This window comes from Brachypodium distachyon, chromosome 1 (assembly GCF_000005505.3).
Source record: "Brachypodium distachyon strain Bd21 chromosome 1, Brachypodium_distachyon_v3.0, whole genome shotgun sequence".
Lineage (NCBI taxonomy): Eukaryota > Viridiplantae > Streptophyta > Magnoliopsida > Poales > Poaceae > Brachypodium > Brachypodium distachyon.
In genome coordinates this window covers 14871012-14892992 of record NC_016131.3, presented here as the reverse complement: position 1 = coordinate 14892992, position 21981 = coordinate 14871012, and the positions used below count along the sequence as shown (strand labels likewise).

General features: G+C 43.9%; 5 protein-coding genes and 2 long non-coding RNA genes across 13 annotated transcripts; 3 read left to right on the top strand and 4 right to left on the bottom strand.

The window, feature by feature from the left end:
- Positions 1–1174: 1174 nt before the first annotated feature.
- LOC112271392 lies at positions 1175–2271 on the bottom strand. Its single transcript, XR_002964259.1, has 2 exons — positions 2129–2271; positions 1175–2044 (listed from the first exon to the last, which is right to left on the bottom strand). It is a non-coding gene; the product is annotated as an uncharacterized LOC112271392 (long non-coding RNA).
- LOC100846043 lies at positions 2147–4485 on the top strand. Its single transcript, XM_014901485.2, has 5 exons — positions 2147–2553; positions 3273–3350; positions 3448–3507; positions 3774–4067; positions 4192–4485. Exons 1-5 carry the CDS (start codon positions 2401–2403, stop codon positions 4294–4296), a joined length of 690 nt encoding a protein of 229 aa, XP_014756971.1. The 5' UTR covers positions 2147–2400; the 3' UTR covers positions 4297–4485.
- A 1608-nt stretch (positions 4486–6093) lies between these two features.
- On the top strand, positions 6094–10586 carry LOC100844241 (xylose isomerase). 2 transcript variants are annotated; one of them, XM_003562448.4, is made up of 21 exons: positions 6094–6252; positions 6532–6610; positions 6708–6818; positions 6923–6997; positions 7121–7250; positions 7353–7444; positions 7893–7943; positions 8036–8115; positions 8193–8247; positions 8325–8426; positions 8555–8606; positions 8735–8780; positions 8858–8913; positions 9075–9126; positions 9338–9417; positions 9513–9583; positions 9697–9737; positions 9827–9926; positions 10006–10077; positions 10160–10237; positions 10328–10586. In XM_003562448.4, exons 2-21 carry the CDS (start codon positions 6551–6553, stop codon positions 10361–10363), a joined length of 1440 nt encoding a protein of 479 aa, XP_003562496.1. In that variant the 5' UTR covers positions 6094–6252; positions 6532–6550; the 3' UTR covers positions 10364–10586. The 2 variants fall into 2 exon arrangements, with proteins under 2 accessions (XP_003562496.1, XP_014752401.1); XM_014896915.2 differs by lacking the exon at positions 6094–6252 and adding an exon at positions 6319–6380 and having other exon boundaries at positions 10328–10575.
- A 147-nt stretch (positions 10587–10733) lies between these two features.
- On the bottom strand, positions 10734–11433 carry LOC112271714. The gene is made up of 2 exons (XR_002964974.1): positions 11291–11433; positions 10734–11199 (listed from the first exon to the last, which is right to left on the bottom strand). It is a non-coding gene; the product is annotated as an uncharacterized LOC112271714 (long non-coding RNA).
- LOC100844849 lies at positions 11421–14567 on the top strand. 4 transcript variants are annotated; one of them, XM_010236003.3, is made up of 6 exons: positions 11431–11736; positions 11831–11901; positions 12015–12114; positions 12681–12736; positions 13289–13336; positions 14111–14567. In XM_010236003.3, the coding sequence occupies exons 2-6, from the start codon at positions 11864–11866 to the stop codon at positions 14169–14171; spliced, it is 303 nt and encodes a 100-aa protein (XP_010234305.1). In that variant the 5' UTR covers positions 11431–11736; positions 11831–11863; the 3' UTR covers positions 14172–14567. The 4 variants fall into 4 exon arrangements, 1 of the variants encoding a protein (XP_010234305.1); XR_001405222.2 differs by lacking the exon at positions 11431–11736 and having other exon boundaries at positions 11750–11901; positions 11987–12114; XR_002964973.1 differs by lacking the exon at positions 11831–11901 and having other exon boundaries at positions 11421–11736; positions 13289–14567.
- LOC104582018 (MEIOTIC F-BOX protein MOF-like) lies at positions 14401–16145 on the bottom strand. The gene is made up of 2 exons (XM_024461481.1): positions 15105–16145; positions 14401–14972 (listed from the first exon to the last, which is right to left on the bottom strand). Exon 1 carries the CDS (start codon positions 16045–16047, stop codon positions 15226–15228), a length of 822 nt encoding a protein of 273 aa, XP_024317249.1. The 5' UTR covers positions 16048–16145; the 3' UTR covers positions 14401–14972; positions 15105–15225.
- Positions 16146–19302: 3157 nt separating this feature from the next.
- LOC100843940 (MEIOTIC F-BOX protein MOF) lies at positions 19303–21410 on the bottom strand. 3 transcript variants are annotated; one of them, XR_002962590.1, is made up of 3 exons: positions 20144–21410; positions 19854–20027; positions 19303–19776 (listed from the first exon to the last, which is right to left on the bottom strand). XR_002962590.1 is itself a non-coding variant. In XM_024458056.1 (3 exons), exons 1-3 carry the CDS (start codon positions 20513–20515, stop codon positions 19765–19767), a joined length of 558 nt encoding a protein of 185 aa, XP_024313824.1. In that variant the 5' UTR covers positions 20516–21285; the 3' UTR covers positions 19303–19764. The 3 variants fall into 3 exon arrangements, 2 of the variants coding, with proteins under 2 accessions (XP_024313824.1, XP_003562495.2); XM_024458056.1 differs by having other exon boundaries at positions 20144–21285; XM_003562447.4 differs by having other exon boundaries at positions 19303–19771; positions 20144–21282.
- Between the last annotated feature and the right edge of the window lie 571 nt (positions 21411–21981).

The window sequence follows — 21981 nt, the reverse complement described above, 5'->3', positions numbered from 1 at the left end:
GTGAGTCAAATTGTTAGTATGCATGCCGAAGTTGCCAATATAAGAGCGAAATTACAAATATAGAAGTGAAAATTACTACTATGTGAATCAAAATTGCAAGTATGCATGCCAAAGTTGCCAATATGCGGCCAACAACTTTGTCACTTATATGAAAGCCAAAGTTGCCAACACAATAAGCACAATTATTGACACATCATACAAAGTTGCCAACACATTAACAAATGTTGTCATCAGGTGTACCAAACTTACAGCGTAGGAACCAATGTTGCTAAATTAGATCAAAACATGATACGTTGCCGGTATAAGAGTCAAAGTTGCATTGTTTATCACAAAAATTACTTTTTTTGAAATATTGGTCAAAATATACTCAGTATGGATCTAGTTTTGAAGATCTCATCGCGATAGAGCCAATGGTGAAAACGGATTATAATTTTGACATTCGGTTTGAAAGTTATGAAGTTTTGAAAAATCAGAAGGGAATAAAACATGTGTGCATGCAGCCGGCCGAACGGGAAAGCGAATTGACTTAAGGGCGCGGTTGAACACATGGACAGACGAAATCGCTTTTCCATGAAAGAGTATCTCAATTAAGCTAATTGGAAACTTGCCTAATCAGGGGTGTTGGCTCGTTGGCCTTAGCTGGCCAACGGCCGCTCAGTAGACGCGTCCTTTATATATATGTAAAATTTCAAGTCCAAACTCAATTTCATGCGAAAAAACAAATTCTGCATGAATAGTGGTCTTTCAGTGTTTGATACTATTCATTGTAAATTTCTCTTTTTAATTTCTTCCAAATGCTTTTGATTTTGAACTTGAAATTTTGCAGGCTTGTAGAACATCACACTCCCAACATATGGTATTTTTATAGAATTTTTTTGAAACTTTTAAACGTGGTTTTTATGAAGTTTGCACGGTTTGCACCGAATGAGGGTTTGCACCGGATACTTGGAGAACTGGAATGAAAAATAAATTTTTGATACTCTCTTCGATCCATATTATTTGTCTCCAATTTGTCTAAATATGAATGTATCCATGCCTAAAAAACGTTTAGATACATGTAATATTTCGACAACTAATATGGATTAGAGAGAGTAGGATTTTATTTGGTTGAAATTAGATTTCAGATTGCATTCATTTGTTTGCGCAAAAAAAGAAGATTGCATTCATTGTAGAATAAGAGGCGAATCCAGAGCATTTCAGAGAGGAACTGGGGCAGATACAGGCGTGATTCCATAAAATTTAAGATTAAATTCTTGTACCTCGCCAAACATGTTGATTCCTACGACCCGAAATAAATTTCAAGATTCTATATACAAATAATGAGAACCAAAAGTTAGCAACCAACGGTTGCAGGTGATCACGGTTGTGATCAAAGACATGAACTGAAACCGTTGATGGGCTCCCACTGGCCACAGGAACCAACAACGAGCACGCCCAGGGGCACGGCAACAGCCAACGGCTGTCACTCTCGGCCGAAGAACAGAGGAGACCATCGTTGCCGGGCTCGTGAAGTAGTGCCATTGTTGACAACAAAAGCAAAGAGCTGGCAGCAAATCCGAACAGGACAAGGATTGCTCATCAGGTTTAATTTAGAGTCTGGAGAGGAGACGGACCAATCTGTCTGCAAGATCTCGACGTCTCTGAGACTGAGGAGAAAGGCTTTTGGGCGGCGCCGATTTCTCCTCCAGATCGCTAACTCCCACTCGATTCGGGTCGAGTGCGCCGATTTCTCCTCCTACTCATCGGACCATGGCCGCCCTCCGACCTTGCGCCGTCGCTCGCCAGCAGCAGCAGCAGCAGCCTCGGCAGCTGCTCTTCGCGTTGCCGCCGGAGGGCTCCGCCCATCCTGTCGCTGCGCCGGCGCGGCGGCGGCCCGCCCCTCAAGCACGTGATCCGCGCCAGCAATGGCGGCGCCGCGGATAATAATCAGCCCGACCAGCCAAACGAGCACGAGGAGGAGGAGCCCAGGGTGAGTACCGTACCGGCGCTATTCTTCTGTCTGGGATGCTACTTCGCTTGCTGCCTCTCGTTTGATCCTTGCGTGCTTGTCAAGGTAAACGCCAAGGAAATTCGTGAGGAGATAGACAGGTTTGGCAGGGAGTACGCAGCAAAGCTGGGTGTTCCTTACCAAGACGACGACACGGTTAGTTTCAGTGGCGGAGCTTCGAAGAAATTCATGGGCGGGCCAGGCCAAAGAAGAACTCAAAATTCATGGACGGATAGATAGAGAAAATTGAGGAACAAGAGGGGATCGATTCGGTAGGTGTGCAGCGGTCCCTGACTGCGGGTGACCCCTCTGCTGCTGCGGCGAGCGGCGGCAGCCCCGGCCTGGGCTGCCTGGGCCCCTCCCTCTGCTAGCACCCTCTCTCCAGTCTCCCCTACTCCCTCCTCTCAGCAGGCATGCGGAGTCGCAGGGCACCCTGTGGGGTGAGCAGCGGCGGCCTGAAAGGCAGCGCGCGCCGCGGAGCAGCAGCGGCTGCGGTCGCAGAGCGGCGGCGGCGCAGGACAACCTGTCGGGCGAGCAGCCCTGGCTTGGTGTTTCCTATGTGTTTGGTTAGTTGCCTATATTGATCAAATTTGTGGAAATGTTTTTTCATATCCCGATTTTTATATAGACAAAAAATAATATTAAGGGCAGAATGCCAAAAGCATTTTATTTTTGATGTCCTATTTTTGTGGAATACAAATGGTTAACATGCAAGCAATGTTTAGCTGCAATGAATAAATTTGAGAATAAAAAAATACTACTCCATCACTAAGAAGTGTAGGAATAAATAAAAATGATTTAACATTTCTAACTCAAATTAAATATAGAGAGACTTCAATTCAATGATCAGTTGTGAATTTTTCTGGTGGTGTGCTTTCTTTTTTCAAACCACCTATATAAAAGTACCATGGATACTTTGGATTAAAATGTTGAATAATAATATGGAGTTACACCGTCTTTATAAATATGAAACATAAATAATTAGGAACACAATTGACTTGCATGTGGAGCATGAGATTACCGAATGTGGTTACTGCAAAACAAAATGTGGTCGTCACCTCAACAATGTCAACTAGCGGGGAGTACTGGCACTCTAAGCTCTCTCGCTGTCTTTAGAAAGAAGAAAAAGTTAATGTCTTACTGTGCTATGGCTAGCGTCTTTTTTTTCAAGAAAATGAAAGCTTTTTTATTACCTCCGGCATCTGCAAACATCATATGGCTGGCTATGGAGGGAGAAGTATATTCAACCAAGTGTGGTTGGTTAATTTGTTTGATGAAATTGTAGCACGTTGAAGCCACTTTGTTGTCTGTGGAATTCTGCAAGCAGGCTAAGCAAGCTCTTCACTTAGCTTCCATGGTCATGGTAATCTCAGAATTTTTCACATATTTCTTATACATGCTCGTTGTGATTTTGCTTCTGAAATTGTCTCCTCGCGGTTAATTCTTTTTGGTGGGTTCAGTATTGTGCATCCTACAGACTCGGTCATCCAAGCGAAATTTCTGTACACACAATGGAGCAGGTACTTTAATTTTTTTATCTACGAGGAAACTTTCCTATTTATATTTTTTCAGAAAGATGAATGCCCCGGCTTCACACAACCATTTTTGTTACAGCGCTATCATTTAGAGAGTTAGAGTTCAAGGGTTTAACATGGTTTTTAGGACACTATAAAAAATACACGCTTTAACATGTCCATGTCACTGCTTTTCATTCTAAGATGTGCCATTTTCTACTCTATTTTTTACGATGATATATAGCCACTGAACTCAATTTGACGCAAAACAGACGATTCGGATGTGTACACCCACATTTGTGAAAACTGCCGAGGATGCCTACCATAAGAAGGCCAAGAAGGCAACCATCCGTTCGTTCCTCGACTCTCTTGGAGATTTGGTTGCGATCAGCCACATCTTATTTGTAAACACTCTGGACACCGCGAATGATATGCTGCTTGGAGATGGAAAACCGAAGCACAACCCAAACGTCGATGTGGAAGCCACTCGCCGCGAGTTTGAGCTCAAACTGAGCCATCTGAAGCAAAATGTTGAGGCCAAGGATTTACTGTTCAAATCATGCAAGGTATACACATCTAATAAATTTATTTACCTATCTATTTTGGGAGGACTATATCTATTTTGTTACGAACTGATATATCTAGTTTTGAATGGTTGTTTGATCTAAAATGTTTATTTTGGTGATGCAGATTCTGGAGCAAATCGTCTGTCCTGCGACGGTGCACGCAAGCAAGTTGGTCACCATGATGGTTTCACTTCGCTGGGATGTGCTTAAGAAAGCCCCGCGTAGATAAAGATTTGAGAGTTCCGCATGATCGATTTTCTTTTACAGCAAAAGACCTCTCTGTCAGATTTCAACACGTAGTTACATCATCTAGTAAAAGAGATACATAGTACTAGTGGAGCTTTCATGGTTGATTTGATGATGATGATTCCTCTGTCGGTGTTGCGGATGAGTACAAATGATGGGTTTCTCCTTTCAACCCAGTGCGTCGCGGCGAGGAAAGCTCGACGACGAGTACTTACATATTACTAATTTTAAAAGGGAATCAAGGGTGTGTATGTAGGTCAGGCCCTGAATAATTACTCTTGGAACATGATCAACATCCTTAATTAGTCAGCTGATTAATCTATGTAGTATGTCTTTTTCATATTATAAAAGACATGATTTTTATTCCAATTAAATTTGATAAAGTTTGACCAAGTTTATATAGTAAAAAATATCAGCATACATATGACACCAAACAAATACCCAATGGATCAACCATAAAATGTATTTTCATAATGTAGTAGTGTCATAGATGCTGATGCTTAAAGATGGTTAAACTTTAATAAAAAAATATAGGACAAAAACTATATGCCTTATAATTACATATTAAAAAGGTAGTACTGTGCCTGATTAGGTTGGAATTTCAGTGAGAAAGAAAAGATGGAACTCGAATCCATGGACCAAATAATGGATCATAGGTTGGGGAAATTCTTGATTCTTCCTCAACATGCGTGCCCGAAGGAAGGAAAGGAAATTTTGCGGCACAACACAACGTGACATGACGAGATGTGCCGTGCTGGAGTATATATTGGCACACAGCCCATGGAATGGATGCACCAATAACTGACCAGATCGATATACAACGCTCCCATCCTACGTTCGTGGTCTCCTTTTTCTTTCTTGGTAAAACATCGCCCTCCTATACCCGGCTTTAGCTAAGTCTTGATAGATATAGGATAGGACAGGAGCATCTTAATTTGTTTGTTAGGCCGTGTGTCCACGCTGAAAAATTAAATTGTGGCGATTGGCACGGAGGACGGATGTGCACGTTAATGTTATTTAGATCTAGAGATATTTGATCATGTGTCAAGTTTGTCTCAACAAAATTTACTTAAAAGCTGTTTTGTCCATCCATTGCAAAATGTACAGCATATGTTCAAGTTCTGGTTTGAAAAAAGGTTGTTTGTTCTGTCAATCACAAAATGTACCATGTATTCTCGCCATCGGATTTCCAATCTTTACCTGAATTTTCATGTAGTACAACATTTAATTAATAGTTGCAAAATTATAATCATAAAAATTGAAATTTAAATATGATGGTATAATGTTTAGGGTGTCGCTATTTCTCAATCGTCTAATTTTTTAATGGAATGGCTTAAATCTCACTTGATATATCATAACCGTTAAATTAAGATACGAGACTCATCCCCACTCTTTTTTCTTCCACGTGCTATCGTTGGATTAAGACATATATGACGCCCAATCACGTCAACTATATCTAAACAGACGGCTTCTCGATAGCCAAACCGTAGTGTTACACATGACCTCGTATTATATTAACCGTTGATCAAAGCATGCAATCAAAGATAATAATTTATTGAATTAATGACTGCTCAAATTATGTGTTTGAGCAATATAGCTATGCTCTATATATTTATTTATTCTTACTGCAAGATATTCTCTGTATCTTTTTTACAGCAAGATATGCTCTGTATTCGGATCTGTATTTTGCAACAGACTGGAGCCTGTGCGGATAATCATTTACACTACTGTATTTATCCTATATCCTATTATTAGTTCTAGATAATATCCGATTTACCATTTGTGATGTCATCCTTCTCGGCTCCACCGCCCTATATATACGAAGCTGTAGAGGAGTCAGGAAATTTAGTCTCTTCGATTCAGTTCAACTCAATCCCTATCCAAACCACTCCACCCCCACAGATCGCGGCAGCAGGCGTCTTCTCCGGCGGCCGGCGCGGTGAGCTGTTCCTCTTCGTACCCCTCTTCTTCTCCATCCATCTAGCCGGCGCCGCGAGCTCCGGCCTCCGGTACAGCCGGATACCCCCCGTCGGTACCCCCGGCCGTGCGGTAGCACATCACTCTCCAGTCCGTTTGTCTTCCTGCGCTGTCTGACCTTATCCTCATCTCTGTGCACTCGTTATGCTCGGGAGTCGATCCTCGGCGAACCCGCCCTCGATTGGGGACGAACGATCAGATTTAAGAAAGGGACTAATCGAAGTGTTTTTGGTTGTTGCAGGTGCAGAGATTTTTTCAGTATGAAGGGCGCAGAACTCTTGACCTTGCTGGTGGCGTCGTTTCTGTGCCTGTCTGCTGCGGTAATGAGCGATTTCCAACTCTGTGGTTTCCCATGGTTGCCTGCTAGATTCACCAGCTATGGAATTCTGGTTCTGATTCGGTTGTTATATATTGCAGATTGCTGCGCAGGAGACTTGCCCGGCTGACCTGGACGCAAAGTGCGGGGATGGGGCTTCTGATGACTGGGAGGGCGAGTTCTTCCCTGGCATTCCCAAAATTAAGTATGAGGTGAGGCCGTGGAGTACTTAATTAAGAGCCTTGAACTGCATACATCATGTGGTTGTGGTGTTAAGGATTGTTAATCGTTTTGTTCTCGAACAATTGCGCTGCAGGGTCCAACCAGCAAGAAACCGCTTTCTTACAAGTGGTATAACGCGGAGGAAGTGATTCTCGGAAAGAAAATGAAAGTATGTTTTGTGAACTATTGTCTTTTGACATATCCTTTTAATTTCATTTTATATCATGTCCTTTTAGTTTCTTTTTATATCGTGTGCTAAAGTTGGATTATGTATCTGTTTGCTTGATATTAGGATTGGTTGCGGTTCAGCGTGGCCTTTTGGCATACATTCCGTGGCACTGGAGGAGATCCTTTTGGTGCCCCTACAAAGGTTTGGCCTTGGGAAGATGGCACAAATTCTTTGGCCATGGCTAAGCGAAGAAGTAGGAAAATTACTTGTTTTTATTATTATTATTTACTATTAGGTCGATGCGAAATTGCAGATTATTTTGAATCAACAACTTATGTTTGAACTCTTATTTTAGTGAAAGCTCACTTTGAGTTCATGGAGAAGCTTGGAGTTGACAGATGGTGTTTCCATGATAGGGATATCGCCCCTGATGGCAAAACACTTGCGGTATGATTCTATCAGAATGGTCTAGCTACCTTTAAAAGCATCCTCAAGTTGTAACCCTGAGTTAGGCGATCGAGAGTTTGGAGTTCCATTCTGATTAGTAACTGGTGTACATGAGTATGTTTTCAGCACAACGAATATGTTCTCTGATAACAACTAGTTTATACTTGCCTAAGTAAAAGAACAGTCATTTTGGATCATCTATTTAATTACAGATATCCAATTTGGTACGGGGAGAGCTCAAGATCCATATTATACCTGAACAGATAATAATTTGCAAGTAACAACGGATAATTTAACATACTGTTCAAGATGAACTTTATTCCAGTAGATGGCTTCTGTTCAATAATGGAATCTCCAGGTGTCAGTGCAATATTTTTTGAAGGGTGTTACTGTAATGTGATTTTACTCGCGTGGAAGGTCAGTATTCTTCGAACTTTTCACATTGCAGGAAACAAATGCTAACTTGGATGAGATAGTTAAGCTGGCAAAGCAACTCCAGGTTACTGCTACAACCTTAAAACTGTCAACATTTGGGTGTACTACACTGCATTTTATTATGCTATTTGCTCATTTACTCTGAACTTCATGTAGGGTGAGACCAACATAAAGCCATTGTGGGGGACTGCACAGCTTTTCATGCATCCACGTTACATGCACGGAGCTGCTACTAGGTACGTACTATATTTCACTTCATCCATGAATTTAGGGTATGGATTGAAATTTAGAAAGGAGTTCACTGATGATGCAGCCCAGAGGTCAAAGTGTACGCCTATGCTGCTGCTCAAGTGAAGAAAGCTTTGGAGGTGGGTTGTCTCTGTATCATCGGAGCCTTCCTTCTGGTTAGTTGTTACTTGTTAATTCGACCTGTATCGCCTTACAGGTTACTCACTACCTAGGCGGTGAAAACTATGTATTCTGGGGTGGAAGGGAGGGTTACCAGACTCTTCTTAATACCGATATGAAGAGAGAACTGGAACATTTGGTATGGGTCAGACATATTTTACTGACTTTTGTTTGTATTTATATTACTCTGTAGTTTGTATCACTGACTATTATATGTCTAAATGTACAGTATTAGTGTATTTACCAACTTGTTCTCATGTTGTCTAGGCTAACTTTCTTCAAGCTGCTGTTGATCACAAGAAGAAGATTGGCTTTAACGGTAATTGCTTTGTGTTGCTATATATGATCTTATTGTCCCTGTTCTCCCAAATTCAGCAGTTAATACTCTAGTTGTTTTGCTTTATGGTAATTTAAGATAGTACTGAGTGTCTGAATATCTTTTTTCAGGAACATTGTTGATTGAGCCTAAACCACAAGAACCAACAAAGCATCAGTATGTTCATTGTTGGGAAAGAATATTAGAAAAATATTTTACATGACTGGAAACCTAATACTTTTTTTTTATGACAGGTATGACTGGGATGTTGCAACTACATTCTCTTTCCTTCAGAAGTATGGTCTTACAGGTAATCTTTGTAATATGTTGAAAATCTACCATCATTCCTATTATTGTTATGTCTGTATATTTGGAATCATTTCCTGCAAATGAAGCTTATAATAAATTAACCATGTATTCTGAAATTCATCTTAAAGTGTCTTTTTTTTTTCAAATGACATGATAATACAGGAGAATTCAAGATAAATGTCGAGTGCAACCATGCTACTCTCTCTGGCCATAGGTTAGTTTCTTGCTCACCTAATTCTAATCATAATAGCTTAAAGTTATACTACTCACTCCGTCCAACAAAGGATGTCTCAAGTTTGTCTAATTTGGATGCATCTGTACACTAAGTCATGTCTACATACATCCAAATTTTGACAAACTTGAGACATCTTTTGTTGGACGGAGGGAGTAGTATAATAACTGCATCTGAAACTTCTTTCTTGCAGTTGCCATCATGAGCTTGAGACTGCACGCATTAATGGTTTGCTTGGAAACATTGATGCAAACACTGGTGATCCCCAAGTTGGTATGTGTGTGTAGTTCATAAAATTACTATGTTATCGGCCTGAAATTCCTCTTACATGCTTAGTACTGAACATTGCTATTCTTACATATGGGCAGGTTGGGACACAGATGAGTTCCTTACAGATATTTCAGAGGCTACTTTGGTTATGTCAAGTGTAGTTAAGAATGTGAGTGTAATCAATCATTTGTTTTAGTTTTTCTGCATCAAAAGTTGATTAGAAATTTAATTAAGGTAAACTTGATAATAGTTATGAATTGCTTTGTTTTGGTTTGATGACAGGATGGGCTTGCACCTGGTGGCTTCAACTTTGACGCTAAATTGTCAGTTCCCAACATCATTTAGTGATTCTGAGAACTGATATTTGATTCAACAGAAACTTGACTGACATGCAACTGTTTTATGGACACAGGCGGAGGGAGAGTACTGATGTTGAGGACATGTTTATTGCTCATATCTCAGGGATGGACACCATGGCTCGTGGCCTCCGCAATGTTGCGAAGCTGATTGAGGTAAACTGCAAACACTATGGCCTGCAAAAGTTTTCATATTCCATTTACCTAAATGGAAGTTTTTTCTTCATGCTGTTAGGATGGTTCCCTGGATGAGCTTGTCCGTAAGCGTTACCAAAGCTTTGATACTGAGATTGGTGCCATGATTGAGGTACAAAATGTAACAAATTTAAAGTTACTTTCTCTAAGGATTGAATTGGGATTGTAACGTTGGTGTACTTTGTTTCAAATAGGCCGGGAAAGGAGACTTTGAAACACTAGAAAAGAAGGTCTTGGAGTGGGGTGAACCCATTGTTCCATCTGGCAAACAGGTAAATGGAACGATAATATTTAGAGTACCTGCGTTAGCACCATGCAATCTTTGCACTGACGGTTGTCTCTTTCAACCTTTCCTAATGCAGGAACTGGCTGAGATGCTGTTCCAGTCTGCTCTATAGATGGCGCAAAGTCCATAAATCTGGAATAATCACAAGCACATCTTCAGAATGCGCAGCTGCCCTTGTCGTTACTCGCTACGGGCAATGTTCTTAGTTAGTCTTCCATGCATCGAACCTTGTAACAACCGCGTGGAACTGAAATAATGACATGTGTAAATTATCAGAATCAAACTTGTTCCTCCATTGCAATGCAACACGGAATCAAACTGAAATTCGTCAGAACTGCTCTTCTGTGTTTCGGATTCCAGAACAGTTACCTTGAAAAACATCAGTCTGGGGTTCGTCAGAATGTTTTTGCTAGTGCGTGACCTTGTTGGTCTACAAGCCCTTAAAGGTCTGATCCATGGAAGTCCAGATTTGCAAATCGAACTGATGAACTGAGCAAAACGTTGGATGATACGCTAATTAAACTGGAAATGTTGTAACAGCTGATACATACATTGACAGAAGTATTTCTTTCAACATGAATTGCTAGTTGGAGACTACAAAGGGGGATGTAAATCAACATACAGAGTAAAAATAATACTCCAACATTATTCAGAATCAGAATCGAATAATTTGCGAATGATTGGAAACTAGAAGTATCTCTCAATCAGTTTTGCCCCTTTCTCCGTTCTATGAAACTGCATCAAGCCCGCTTGGAAGACCTGCCGCCACTGTGCCATCGGCATTTCCTCGGAAACTTCCGATAGAAGTCCACGGGTTTCAAATTCAAACACATCGTCAAAATGGCTCTTGATCTCTATCAATTTCAGGTTCTTGTACTGATGAAGATCTGTAGTTCTTGATCCATGGCGTTTGGAAGGTGTCCTCTTCTTCGGCCGCGAGCCTACAAACTGTGCTTGAGCAAAAGCTCCATTCATGTTAATAAGTTACCTAGATTAAAACGAAAAATAAAAATGAAGGATGCTAGTTACTGCACTGTACCTTGCATTGGTGCACTCCAAGTGTCTCCAAATTAAGGGTGTTTCGAAGGATACTGCTTAGCATATACTCCCTCCGAAAAGATTGGCGTGGCCGGTATTTTTGCAAAAACATCACTGTGGTAACCCTCGCTGCTCTCTTACAACACCCGATGCCCATTCGTTTTGTTAATTTCGTCTCCCCTCTCCTCCGAGCTCCGCCTCCACTCCTCAAGCTCGCCTCTGCTGCGTTCCCTCTCGTTTCCGCCGCGTTCTCTCGCCTCCGCCTCTCCTCGTCTCCTCCCCATGTGCTGCGCTCTCCCTCTCCTCCGCCTCTCCTCGTCTCCTCCCCCGTGTCGTGCTCTGCTCGCCAAAAATCTCCGGCGACAAAAGATGGCTTCGTTTGGCCAAGAATCGCCGGATCCGGGGGCGGAGAGGCCGGATCCGGTGACAGGTGATCTCTGTTCCAAGGTGAGTCCTCTGTCCTCTCTTTTTTTTTCTTGTTTCTTTCCTTCTTGTACTTCGGGGATTAGTTCTTGAGCGTTGTTCTTGTTTGCTCTTGCTGGTGGTGGCGAGGATGGATCCGGCGGCGTAATGAATGGATCCGGCGGCGGCGAGGACGCTCTCTGTTCCAAGGTTAGTCATCTGTCCTTCTTCTTGTTGTTTTATGTTCCAAGTTTTTGTTGTGAGATTTTTCCTTGTTTTTCCTCTCTGTTTGTAGGTTGAGCCGTTGCTCGTTTGTTCTTTAGTGGTACTCGCCGGAAGCTGGACAATCTTTGTGGCTATCGAGTATGGGCGTGTGGAAGAAGAACACCAAGCTGGACTAGTTCTTGCGGCTATGGATTTAAGGTCAGTAGGAGTACTTTATGTTTGTTCTTGTCTGTTCTTGCCACTATGGACTAAGTACAGTACTGAGTACTCCTCTAGTTACTCCTTTCATGTCTCTACTCCTCTAGTTAAGTAGGTGTTCTGTTCTTTACTGCATCTGAGTTAGAGAAAGCATGCCCTGTAATAGTGCACCAAAAACCTTGTTGTTACTCTGTTTTTGGTTCCAAAATGATCCCCTTGTTGTTACTCTGTGCATCATCAGTTTAGCAGGAGTAGATTAGAGCAGCAGCTTTTGTATACCACTGCATAATCATTTAAGTGTTCTTCCCTTGGTCATGTTTTAGTGCTCAGATTCTACTCCATCCGTATAGATTAGCATGAGTACTCTGTTCTTGTTTTATTTTGATCTGTATAGATGATAGCCTGATCTTGCTGTTGATCTTGCTATTCTTAAAAGAATGTAACTTAAAGGTTTTTTTCTTCAACACCATCTTCAGGAGTTAGTTGCTGTTGATGTGAAGTGTTTTAAGCTGCTGGTGTACCTTTCCATTGTCATGCTTATGATATTTTACATTTTCTTTTACTAGGAGGAGCAGCAGCGGCTCCTGGCGGCAGTGACGATGACGAGCAGCAGCAGCTCAAGGTTAGGTTTTTACTCTGTCCCAGTTCAGTGTTTTTACTTCCTGTAATCTCAATCGACGAGGAGGAGCTTGTAATCTTTACTGTATATTCTATCCCTATCCGTAGAATCTTCAGCGTATATTTTGTGTATTCTGATATGTGTATTCTAAATGCAATAGACTTGAGATGTGATTTTGCTTTGTGTATTCTGAAACTAAAGAAGACTTTTCCCCAATTCATTGCTTGATGGTTAGGTTTTGACTGTCCTATAATCCTTGTGTATGTGTGCTGTGCTCTGTTGTTTGATCTATGGAGCTGTAAGTTTGTGCCTTGAGATGCGATAATGCTCGGTGATGCCAGTGTTAGCAGGAACTTTTTGTCTTTGTACAAGTATAGGAGTAGTTGAGTGTTTAATTAGATTAGCATTGTATTCCTTCTGTTTCTGTTTAGATTAGCAGAAGTACAGATTAAATTAGCATTGTAAAAATACTCCTTCTGTTTCTGTTTAGATTAACATGAGATTGTACAGTTTGAGTGGAGTTGACTTAAACTTTTTTTCCCCCACCATCTACAGGAGTGGAGCATTGGGTACTGCTCTACAAGATCAGCACCATCTACAGGAGTAAGATAAGTACTCTATCTGCACTGGGTATCTGCAGGATTAAGAATTCTAGTATATTGAGAATGCTATGATGCATGTTGTACCATTGAGTTGTTAATTGAGATTGCCACATAAAGCATCTTTTTAGTGCCATTGAGTTGTTAATTGAGTTTCTGATTGCTAGGAGCATTAGTTGTTGATGTGGAGCTTGTTTGCTGCTAAGAATGTTCTATACTCTGTTGTTAATGATGCAGTCAAATCTTCTCTCTCAATCTCAATCTATTCTCCTCTCCTCTCAATCTCAATCTATCTTGAACCTGAACTAAAACCTTAACTAAAACCCCAACTAAAACCTGAACTAAAATCTATCCTCTCTTATCTCCTCTCCTCTCTTAATCTCTTCTCTTATGTCTCCTCTCTCTCATAACCTGAACTAAAACCTGAACTTTAGCACTTAAACTGAACTTTAACTGAACTAAAACACTTAAACCGAACCTGTAATGTTTAAGAATGCTGAATCTGAATCTCTTCTCTCTTCTCTGAACCTGAAAGAATGATGATGTTCTTGTGCTAAGAACAACATTGTTCTTGTGCCAAGAATGATCTCTTCTTTCTTCTTTCTTGTCTCTTCTCTCTCAAAAGTCTGAACCTGAACCTAATCTACTCTCTTGTTTATGTACACTTTCAGCACTGAATTGAAATTCTGCTTGTCTAGGTACTCTTTCAGCATTGAATTGAAATTGTGCTTCATGTCCTTTTTCTTCTTGTTGCTGACATTCTTCCTTGATTTGGCAGCTGCTTGATTGAACCATTCCATGGCGAGGTAGCAGGAAGGCCGAGGACCAGCTTGGCCTGAGATGTGGGATAGTGGTGGCACCAGTGAAGGCAGAGGCAGAGCTTTGCTGCAGATGCGGGATGGTGGCAGGCCCAGCGAAGGCAGAGGCAGAGCTCTGCCTGAGATGGGAGGAAGGCGGAGGAGCCCGGGAAGGCAGAGGTAGAGCTCTGCCTCAGATGCGAGAAGGCAGAGGTGATTTTCCCTAGGCAACGGCAGGCAAGAGGCGACGGCGGCGTGCGATGGGATCGGCTGATCTGAGTAATTTTAACTTAAGGCTGTAGCTCCTGTGATCTGCGTGATTGATTTGAAATGACATTGTAGCTCCTCACTGTGAGATCGTGATCTCTGTAATTTTGATTTACGGCTGTAGCTCCTGTGATCCGCAAGATTGATTTGAACTGGCGTCGTAGCTCCTCACATCGTGATCTCTGTAATTTTGACTTGCGGCTGTAGCTCTTGTGATGAGATCTGTGTGACTTGAACTGGCAGGTGTAGCCTAGGTGAACGTGAGATGTGTGCATTTGTAGTTGTGGCTGGCTTGCGGCCGGAGCTCCTGGGACGTGAGCTATGCGCTTTTGAACTTGCGGCCCGAGCTCCTGCGGTCGTGAGCTGTGCGATTTTGAATTTGCGGCTGGAGTTGATAACGTCAAGTATAATTGTAATAATCTAAAACTTTTGGACTTAATTGCAAATTTGACTTGGGAAGAGTGTCTTCTCGGTACGGAGGGAGTAGAAGTTGACCCCAATCTCACAATCGTCCAGAAGCAAGGCTTTCAATTGAGTCAGAGTTGGGAATTCTTGGGATTCCTGCTCTAGCAGCGCCTGGAACACCATATAGTAGTATATATGAAACAAAATCTTGAGAATCGAAGTAGAGAAAATTTGTCCAAATATCTATGTACTACAATAAAATACGTCTAGATATACATGTCATCGGAGTGAGTATTTACTTACGGTGGTGGTGAAGCCGGAGAGCTCGAGGAAGACGACATTGGGGAGCCGAGCGAGTAGGCTGCACATGGCCTTGAAGAAGTCGAGCTTGTTCCTCTTCCACTCTGGCTTATAGTGATAAACTTCATCGTCCGATTGGGTGACACGGATCGAGGCCTCGGCGACCGACGGAAGCCGCGGCGCCTGGCCCTCCGGGGCGGGATCTCCGGCGCTGCCATGGCTGTCGCAGAGCAGGTCGAGGCGCAGGTACTCGAGACGGGGAGCGGCGCGGATGAGATCGGCGGCGATGATGTTGCCGCTGATGGGGCGGACGACGGCGAGCCGCTTGAGGATGGGCCATGGCGCCGAACGCGTCGCACAACGCACAACGCTCCATGTGAAGATCCTCGAGGGCCGGGCAGTCCAGGATTTGGCCCAAGGATGTTACCAGGACGCCCACGAGATGGAGCTTGGTGATGCGTGATAATAGGGAGGGGGAAGATGGTGACGGGGTGATCCAGTGGACGGCAGAGTGGTTAGGGGAGTGGATCGAGACAACGGCGGGGGAGCGGGCGAGGCCGCGGCGGACCCAACGGTCGGTGGTGGTGTTGGTGAGGCAGGGGCTGACGATGTGGAGGCGGAAGGCGTCGAGGCGGCGGTGCTGGTAGAGCGGCGACGAGGAGGACGGCAGAAGGACATGGTCGGCGAAGTCCTCGAAGCGGGCCCACTGCTGTTGCCGCTGGTTGAAGCCGACACGATTGGAGGGGGAGACAGCTAGGCGGAACTCGAGCTCGTCGACGTCGACGCAGGTCACGTCACGCCATAGATGCCGCCAGCGCCGGGATAGGGTGCTCGTCTGCACGGCTAGGCGGGACCCCACGCACGAGAGGATGTCTAGAAGGAGGCACTCCAGAAGGTCGCTCAGCCGGTCGCTGTCGTCGACATGGCGGCGCTTGCCGGAGTCCATGGGGAATCCGGGTTGTGTGTTGTGTTGGATTGTTGGTTACATGGCAAGGTTGGGAGTGAGCAGGCGGGGGAATTTGGGGAGACCTAGTCAGCCGAGGAGCTAGGGTCGAGGCGGCGGCGGCCGTCAAAACCTAGCCGAGAGAGGGGGTGGAGGGGGTTAGGAGCTTTGGGGGAGAGATAGAGAGTCGGGGCGAGTCTAGATGGTTCCAGGGTCTGTGGACTGGTGGTTGTAATTACATAGCAAAATGGACGTACGACGTGGGTCGATGAGGAAACGAGGAATCTTTCTCGTTTTAGACTGCGTCAAGCTGTATGCTGTGTTGGATTGGTTGAAGGAGCCAGGGTCAGAGTTTGGGGAGACCTAGTCAGCCGAGAAGCTAGGGTTGCGACCCCGGCGGAGGTCGTCAAACCCTAACTGAGAGAGGGGGGTGGTGGTGGTAGGAGCATTTGTAGAGAAAGAGGGTCGGGATCAATCAAGACTCTTCTGGAGCAAAGTGGGTTAAAAGAGCACACTATGATAATAAAGACTTTGATAATTCCTTAAAGAAGACTACTGCCAGTTGGAAACATATTAGTTCTTATATTAATATCTGCAGAGATACCACTTCTGTTGTCATAGGAGAAGGTTCCTTAATCTCATTTTGGCATGACACTTGGCTTGTGAATGAACCTCTTTCCATTATGTTTCTGGCCTTGTTCTCACATGCCCTTCGAAGGAACATCTCAGTTAAAGACTGTGTTGTCAATAATCTCTGGGCAATACCTCACCGATATCTTACCTCAGACAGAGCATGTTCTGAACTGCAAGATCTTCGCCTCTTATTAACAAACCAACAACTTTAGCCAGGAGTTTCAGATATTAGAATCTGAAAGCTTGATAGTTCTAAATCATTCTCAGTTAAAAACTTATGACAACTTGCGAATTTTGGGGGAATTCTAGACCAAGCTTCCATGGCGATTTGGCAAAGTTCTGCACAAAAGAAAAATGCAAGATTTGTGCATGGCCGATGCTGAAAAAGAGGATTAAGGTTAGAACTACGCTTCATCTCCAAGGAGTGATTGTGTCCGTATGGTTGTGGGTAACTCTGAAACTGTCCACCATCTTGCGATCTCATGCCCAAGAGCTGCTGATGAAAAAATTGGCAATCATTTGGTTTCCCTGTGTCTACTGACTACGAGGTTCAGGACCTCTTCTCTTCAGCTACAATTCTTATACCTTCGGCGTGGCTGCGAGTTTGGGGGCAAGATGACCGGCAATTCTTTGGAATTTATGATTAGCTAGAAACCATAAAGTATCTGACAATGTTCATTTTAGTATCCCCATGGTTGTCTGTCAATGTCAAGATACTCTCAAATTGTGGTTTTTACGAATGAAGAAGATCGAGAAGTAGGCTGCCCAGCACTTGAAAGATTCATGGCCTAGTCTTTACATGCTGTAATCAAGAAGTAGTCTTTTGCATTTGTTTCTCCTCCCCCACCTGTACTTGTTGCATAACTCCCTTGTAAGATGATGACTATCTTGGCAATGTTAATAAAATTAAGGCGATGTTAATAAAATTAAGGTAGGGGCTCCCCTTCCGTTCAGTTCAAAAAAAAAAGGAACGCGCAGCTGCCCTTGTCGCAATGGGCAGTGTTATTAGCTAGGATTTTCATGCGTCGAACATTGTAAACAACCGTGTGGAACTGAAAAAATGACATGAGTGTAAATTATCAGAATCAAACCTATTCCTCCCTGCAATGCAACACGGAATCAAACTCAACTTCGTCAGGACTGCGGTATTGCCAAAATTAAGTGGGAACATGTAGTTTTTACATGTCCTCTGTAATCAGATTAGTACGGATGATTAAACTTGTCTTCTTACAACCATTCATGCTCATGATCCAAACATGATCCGAGCCTATTACTCTAATATCATATTAAACACAACATGCCATCTCTTATAAATGCTCAACTTATCTACCGTGGCCTAAATTATAATTTTTATGTTGATATAATATCACGTGCAATTGATACACAAACAAAATATCATGAGTTTAGTGTTTTATCTAACTTGCAATTGGGAAGTAAGATTGTTTTGCATAATTGATATTTCCTCCGTTTCTACATATAAGATGTTTTACCTTTGTCCTAAGTCAAATTTCTTGATGTTTGATCAAGTTTATAGAAAATCTAACAATATGTACGACTCTAAATTAGTTTTATTAAATCCGTCATGATATATATCTTGGTAATTATATTTTTGTTATGCGAAAACAGCGGGAGAGGCTCCTACTGCAGTATCTTGGTAATTACATGCTTATTTGGTATTGTAAATATTCTTATTTTTATAAACTTGGCCAAACTTTATGAAGTCTGACTTAGCACAAAACAAGAATAAACGCGGGAGCAAAATTACGATGATTTATGATATACAGTAAGTTGTTTGATCTTTTTGACAGACCTAATAATTCTTTCTATTCATCATAGCACCATAGGTTTGTCCCAAATTTATCCTGTTCTACACGGTTGTGCGTAAAGTTTCTTGACCCGCTGCCGATGTGCTGGCGTATTCCCTCGAAAATGTCTCATTGTGAATGTGATAGCTGCAATGTATTGTAGCCAGATATAGCGGCATCAGATGTGATATTTTGGTTTTAGGACCAAGTCAGGACTAAGGAGTGGTCTCAAGACTGGTTGGATTTGGATCGTGTATGTAAATAATTTCCTCGGTAAAACTGTATGGTTATGTTAAATCTGAATCCAGCATTTCAAATATACACTTGTACATCCTCAGATCTCCATAATTTATTAATCTTTGGGCAAGTTGTTAGATCTCTCGTGGGTTGTTTTAATTCTCCAGAGCCACCATAAAAGAACTGTAAATCCAACTGATGAACTGAGCAACACATTGGCTGATACACTTAATCTTCATAGCACACTAAACTGAATGTTGTAACACCTGATCCATACACCATACATTTTTTGACTGAAAACTGTAGGAAAGATTCCGACTTCCGACAGTATAAAGAAAAGACGGCCATTAAGGCACTGAAGAAACAGAAACAAGCCAGTCTAGCAAAGCCGATCTCGCACTGTGCGAGAAATGAACACTCTGACGAGTGAGCTCAAGTTTGAGCCCCTGAAACCAAGCTAGTCTAGTAGGAGAAATCTGGTTGAAGATGCAGCCGTTCCTCTGTTTCCAAATATGCCAACAGGCCGAGATAAAGATTTCCCTAACACAAGACTTAGGGGCAGAGGTCTGCAAGTGTCAACAAATAGAAGCAAAGGAGCACCTAGGGAAGTGATCATATCCAATAGACCTGATCCATACATTGACAGAAGTATTTCTTTCAACATGCATTGCTAGTTGGAGACTACAAAGCGGATGTAAATCAACATACATAGTAAAAATAATACTCCACTATTATCCGGAATCAGAATCGAATAAGTTGGGAATGATTTGAAATTCGAACTAACTCTCAACCAGTTTTGCCCCTTGCTTGGTTCTATGAAATTGCACTGTCATCAAGCCCGCCACATCTCTCGCTTGGTCAACCCGCCGCCACTGTGCCAGCGGCATTTCCTCGAAAACCTCCGATAGAATTCCAAGGATTTGAAACACGTCGTCTTGACGGCTCTTGATCTCTATAAATTTCAGGTTCTTGCACGGATGAAGAGTTGTTGCTGCTGTCGTGCCACGGCGTTTGGAAGGTGTCCTCCTCCTCTTCGGCGTCGAGTCTAAAAACTGCACTTGAGCAAAAGCTCCATTCATGTTAATAAGTCAACTGGATTAAAACGAAAAAATAAAGTCGAAGGAAGCTAGTTACTGTGTTGTACTCCTCCTTGCATCGGTGCAATCCAAGTGTCTCCAACTTAGGGGTGTTCTGAAGGATACTGCTGCTTAGCGTATAGAAGTTGGGTCCAAGCTCACAATCGTCCAGAAGCAAGGTTCTCAATTGATTCAGTGTTGGGAATTCATGGGATTTCTCCTGTAGCAACGCCTGGAACACCGTATAGTGTATATGAAACAAATTCTTCCGAACTAAATCGATTAGAGAATGAGATGGGGATGGGTTTTTTTTTGCTAGAATATCAAGATGGAGATGGATTTACTTACGGTGGTGGTGAAGCCGGAGAGATGGAGGCAGACAACGTTGGGGATTCGAGCGAGGAGTCTGCACATGGCCTGGCAGAACCCGAGCTTGTTCTTCTCCCGCTCTAGATTATAGTGATACGGATCGAAGTGGGAGATACGGATCGAGGCCTCGGCGACGGACGGCAGCGGCGGCGCCTGGCCCTCCGGGGCGGGCTCGTCGGCGCTCTGATGCCCGTCGCTGAGCAGATCGAGGCGCAGGTACTCGAGGCGGGGAGCCACGCGGATGAGGTCGGCGGCGATGATGTTGCCGTCGATGGGGCGGACGAACGCGAACCGCCTGAGGATGGTTGAGCCCATGGCGGCGAACGCGTAACTGGACCCGCAGCGCTCCATGTGCAGCTAATCCAGGGCCGGGCAGCCCAGGATTTGGTCCATGGATTTGGCCGATGTTATCAGGACGCCCACGAGATGGAGCTTGGTGAGGCGTGACAGGGACGATGGGGTTGGGGGGATCCTGATCCAGCGGACGGCGGAGGGGTCGGGGGAGTGGATGACGACGGCGACGGGGGAGCGGGCGAGGCCGCGGCGGAGCCAGCGGTCGGTGGTGGCGTGGGTGAGGCAGGGGCTCCTGCTGGCGATGTGGAGGCGGAAGGCGTCGAGGCGGCGGTGCTGGTAGAGCGGCGACGAGGAGGATGACAGCAGGACGTGGTCGGCGAAGTCCTCGAAGCGGGCCCACCGTTGATGCCGCTGGCTGAAGGCGACACGATTGGAGGAGGAGACGTCAGGGGCGAACTCGCGCTCGTCGACGTCGGCGCAGGGCACGTCACACCAGAGATGCCGCCAGCGCCGGGAGAGGGCGCTTGTCTGCACGACTAGGCGGGACCCCACGCGCGAGAGGATGTCCAGCAGGAGCCAGTCCGGCAGGTCGCTCAGCCGGTTGCTGTCGTCGACACGGCAGGGCTTGCCGGAGTCCATCGGGGCTCCCTGGCCAGGCTGTGCGCTGTGTTGGATTGGTCGGTTACATGGCAAGGTTGGGAGTGAGCCAGCGGCGGAGTTTGGGAAGACCTAGTCGGCCGAGGAGCTAGGGTCACGGTGGCGGCGGTTGTCAAACCCTAGCCGAGAGAGTGAGGGGTAGGGGTTAGGAGTATTGGGAGAGAGAGGGGGGTCGAGACGGGTCTAGATGGTTCTACGGTCCGTGGAACGATGGCAGTAATTACATAGAAAAAACGGCCATGCGACGTGGACCGGTGAGGAGGCGAGAAATCTTTTTTGTTTTAGATTGCTCAAGCTGTGTGTTGTGCTGGATCGGTTTGTTACATGGCAATGTTGGGAGTGAGTCAGCGGCAAAGTTGGGGAGACCTAGTCGGCCGATGAGTTAGGATAGAGAGAGTCGCGATGGGTCTACAGGTTTATAGAGTCGGTGGAACGGTGGCTGTAATTACATAGAAAAAATCGGACGTGCGACACGGATTGATGAGGAGGCGAGAATTTTTTTTCTCTTTAAAACTAAGAGTTATTGTTTTGTTACAGGGCGAGGTTGGCAGCAGATCAACAACGGAGTTTGGGGAGCCCTCGTCGGCAGAGGAGCTAGGGACACGATGACGACCAACAAAGGCTGGCTGAGAATAGTTGGATTTGGATCGCTTATGTAAATAATTTCCTTGGTAGGATTGTATGGTAATGTTAATTATGAATCCACAATTTCAAATATAAATTGTACATCCTCATGGCTCCATAATTTATTATCTTTGGGCAAGTTTTTAGATGCTTGTGGGTTGTTTTAATTCTTTAGAGGCTCCATGAACCAACTGTAAATCCAACTGATGAACTGAGCAAAACATTGGCAAATAACACTTAAT

What these genes read in the sequence shown, in the direction of transcription:
- LOC100846043 (XM_014901485.2), top strand. Translation starts at nt 2,401, where the DNA reads ATGCGGAGTCGCAGGGCACCCTGTGGGGTGAGCAGCGGCGGCCTGAAA. An exon ending in TGGTGTTTCCTATGTGTTTG is followed by an intron (nt 2,554 to 3,272) that starts GTTAGTTGCCTA and finishes ATGAAATTGTAG; the next exon opens with CACGTTGAAGCCACTTTGTT. An exon ending in TACTGTTCAAATCATGCAAG is followed by an intron (nt 4,068 to 4,191) that starts GTATACACATCT and finishes TTGGTGATGCAG; the next exon opens with ATTCTGGAGCAAATCGTCTG.
- LOC100844241 (XM_003562448.4), top strand. Translation starts at nt 6,551, where the DNA reads ATGAAGGGCGCAGAACTCTTGACCTTGCTGGTGGCGTCGTTTCTGTGC. An exon ending in AGCTGGCAAAGCAACTCCAG is followed by an intron (nt 7,944 to 8,035) that starts GTTACTGCTACA and finishes AACTTCATGTAG; the next exon opens with GGTGAGACCAACATAAAGCC. An exon ending in TTCAACTTTGACGCTAAATT is followed by an intron (nt 9,738 to 9,826) that starts GTCAGTTCCCAA and finishes TTATGGACACAG; the next exon opens with GCGGAGGGAGAGTACTGATG.
- LOC100843940 (XM_003562447.4), bottom strand. Translation starts at nt 20,515, where the DNA reads ATGGAGCGCTGCGGGTCCAGTTACGCGTTCGCCGCCATGGGCTCAACC. An exon ending in TCTCCGGCTTCACCACCACC is followed by an intron (nt 20,028 to 20,143) that starts GTAAGTAAATCC and finishes ACGGTGTTCCAG; the next exon opens with GCGTTGCTACAGGAGAAATC. An exon ending in GCAAGGAGGAGTACAACACA is followed by an intron (nt 19,772 to 19,853) that starts GTAACTAGCTTC and finishes GCTCAAGTGCAG; the next exon opens with TTTTTAGACTCGACGCCGAA.
- LOC104582018 (XM_024461481.1), bottom strand. Translation starts at nt 16,047, where the DNA reads ATGGACTCCGGCAAGCGCCGCCATGTCGACGACAGCGACCGGCTGAGC.
- LOC100844849 (XM_010236003.3), top strand. Translation starts at nt 11,864, where the DNA reads ATGGATCCGGCGGCGGCGAGGACGCTCTCTGTTCCAAG. An exon ending in ACGAGCAGCAGCAGCTCAAG is followed by an intron (nt 12,737 to 13,288) that starts GTTAGGTTTTTA and finishes CACCATCTACAG; the next exon opens with GAGTGGAGCATTGGGTACTG. An exon ending in GATCAGCACCATCTACAGGA is followed by an intron (nt 13,337 to 14,110) that starts GTAAGATAAGTA and finishes TTGATTTGGCAG; the next exon opens with CTGCTTGATTGAACCATTCC.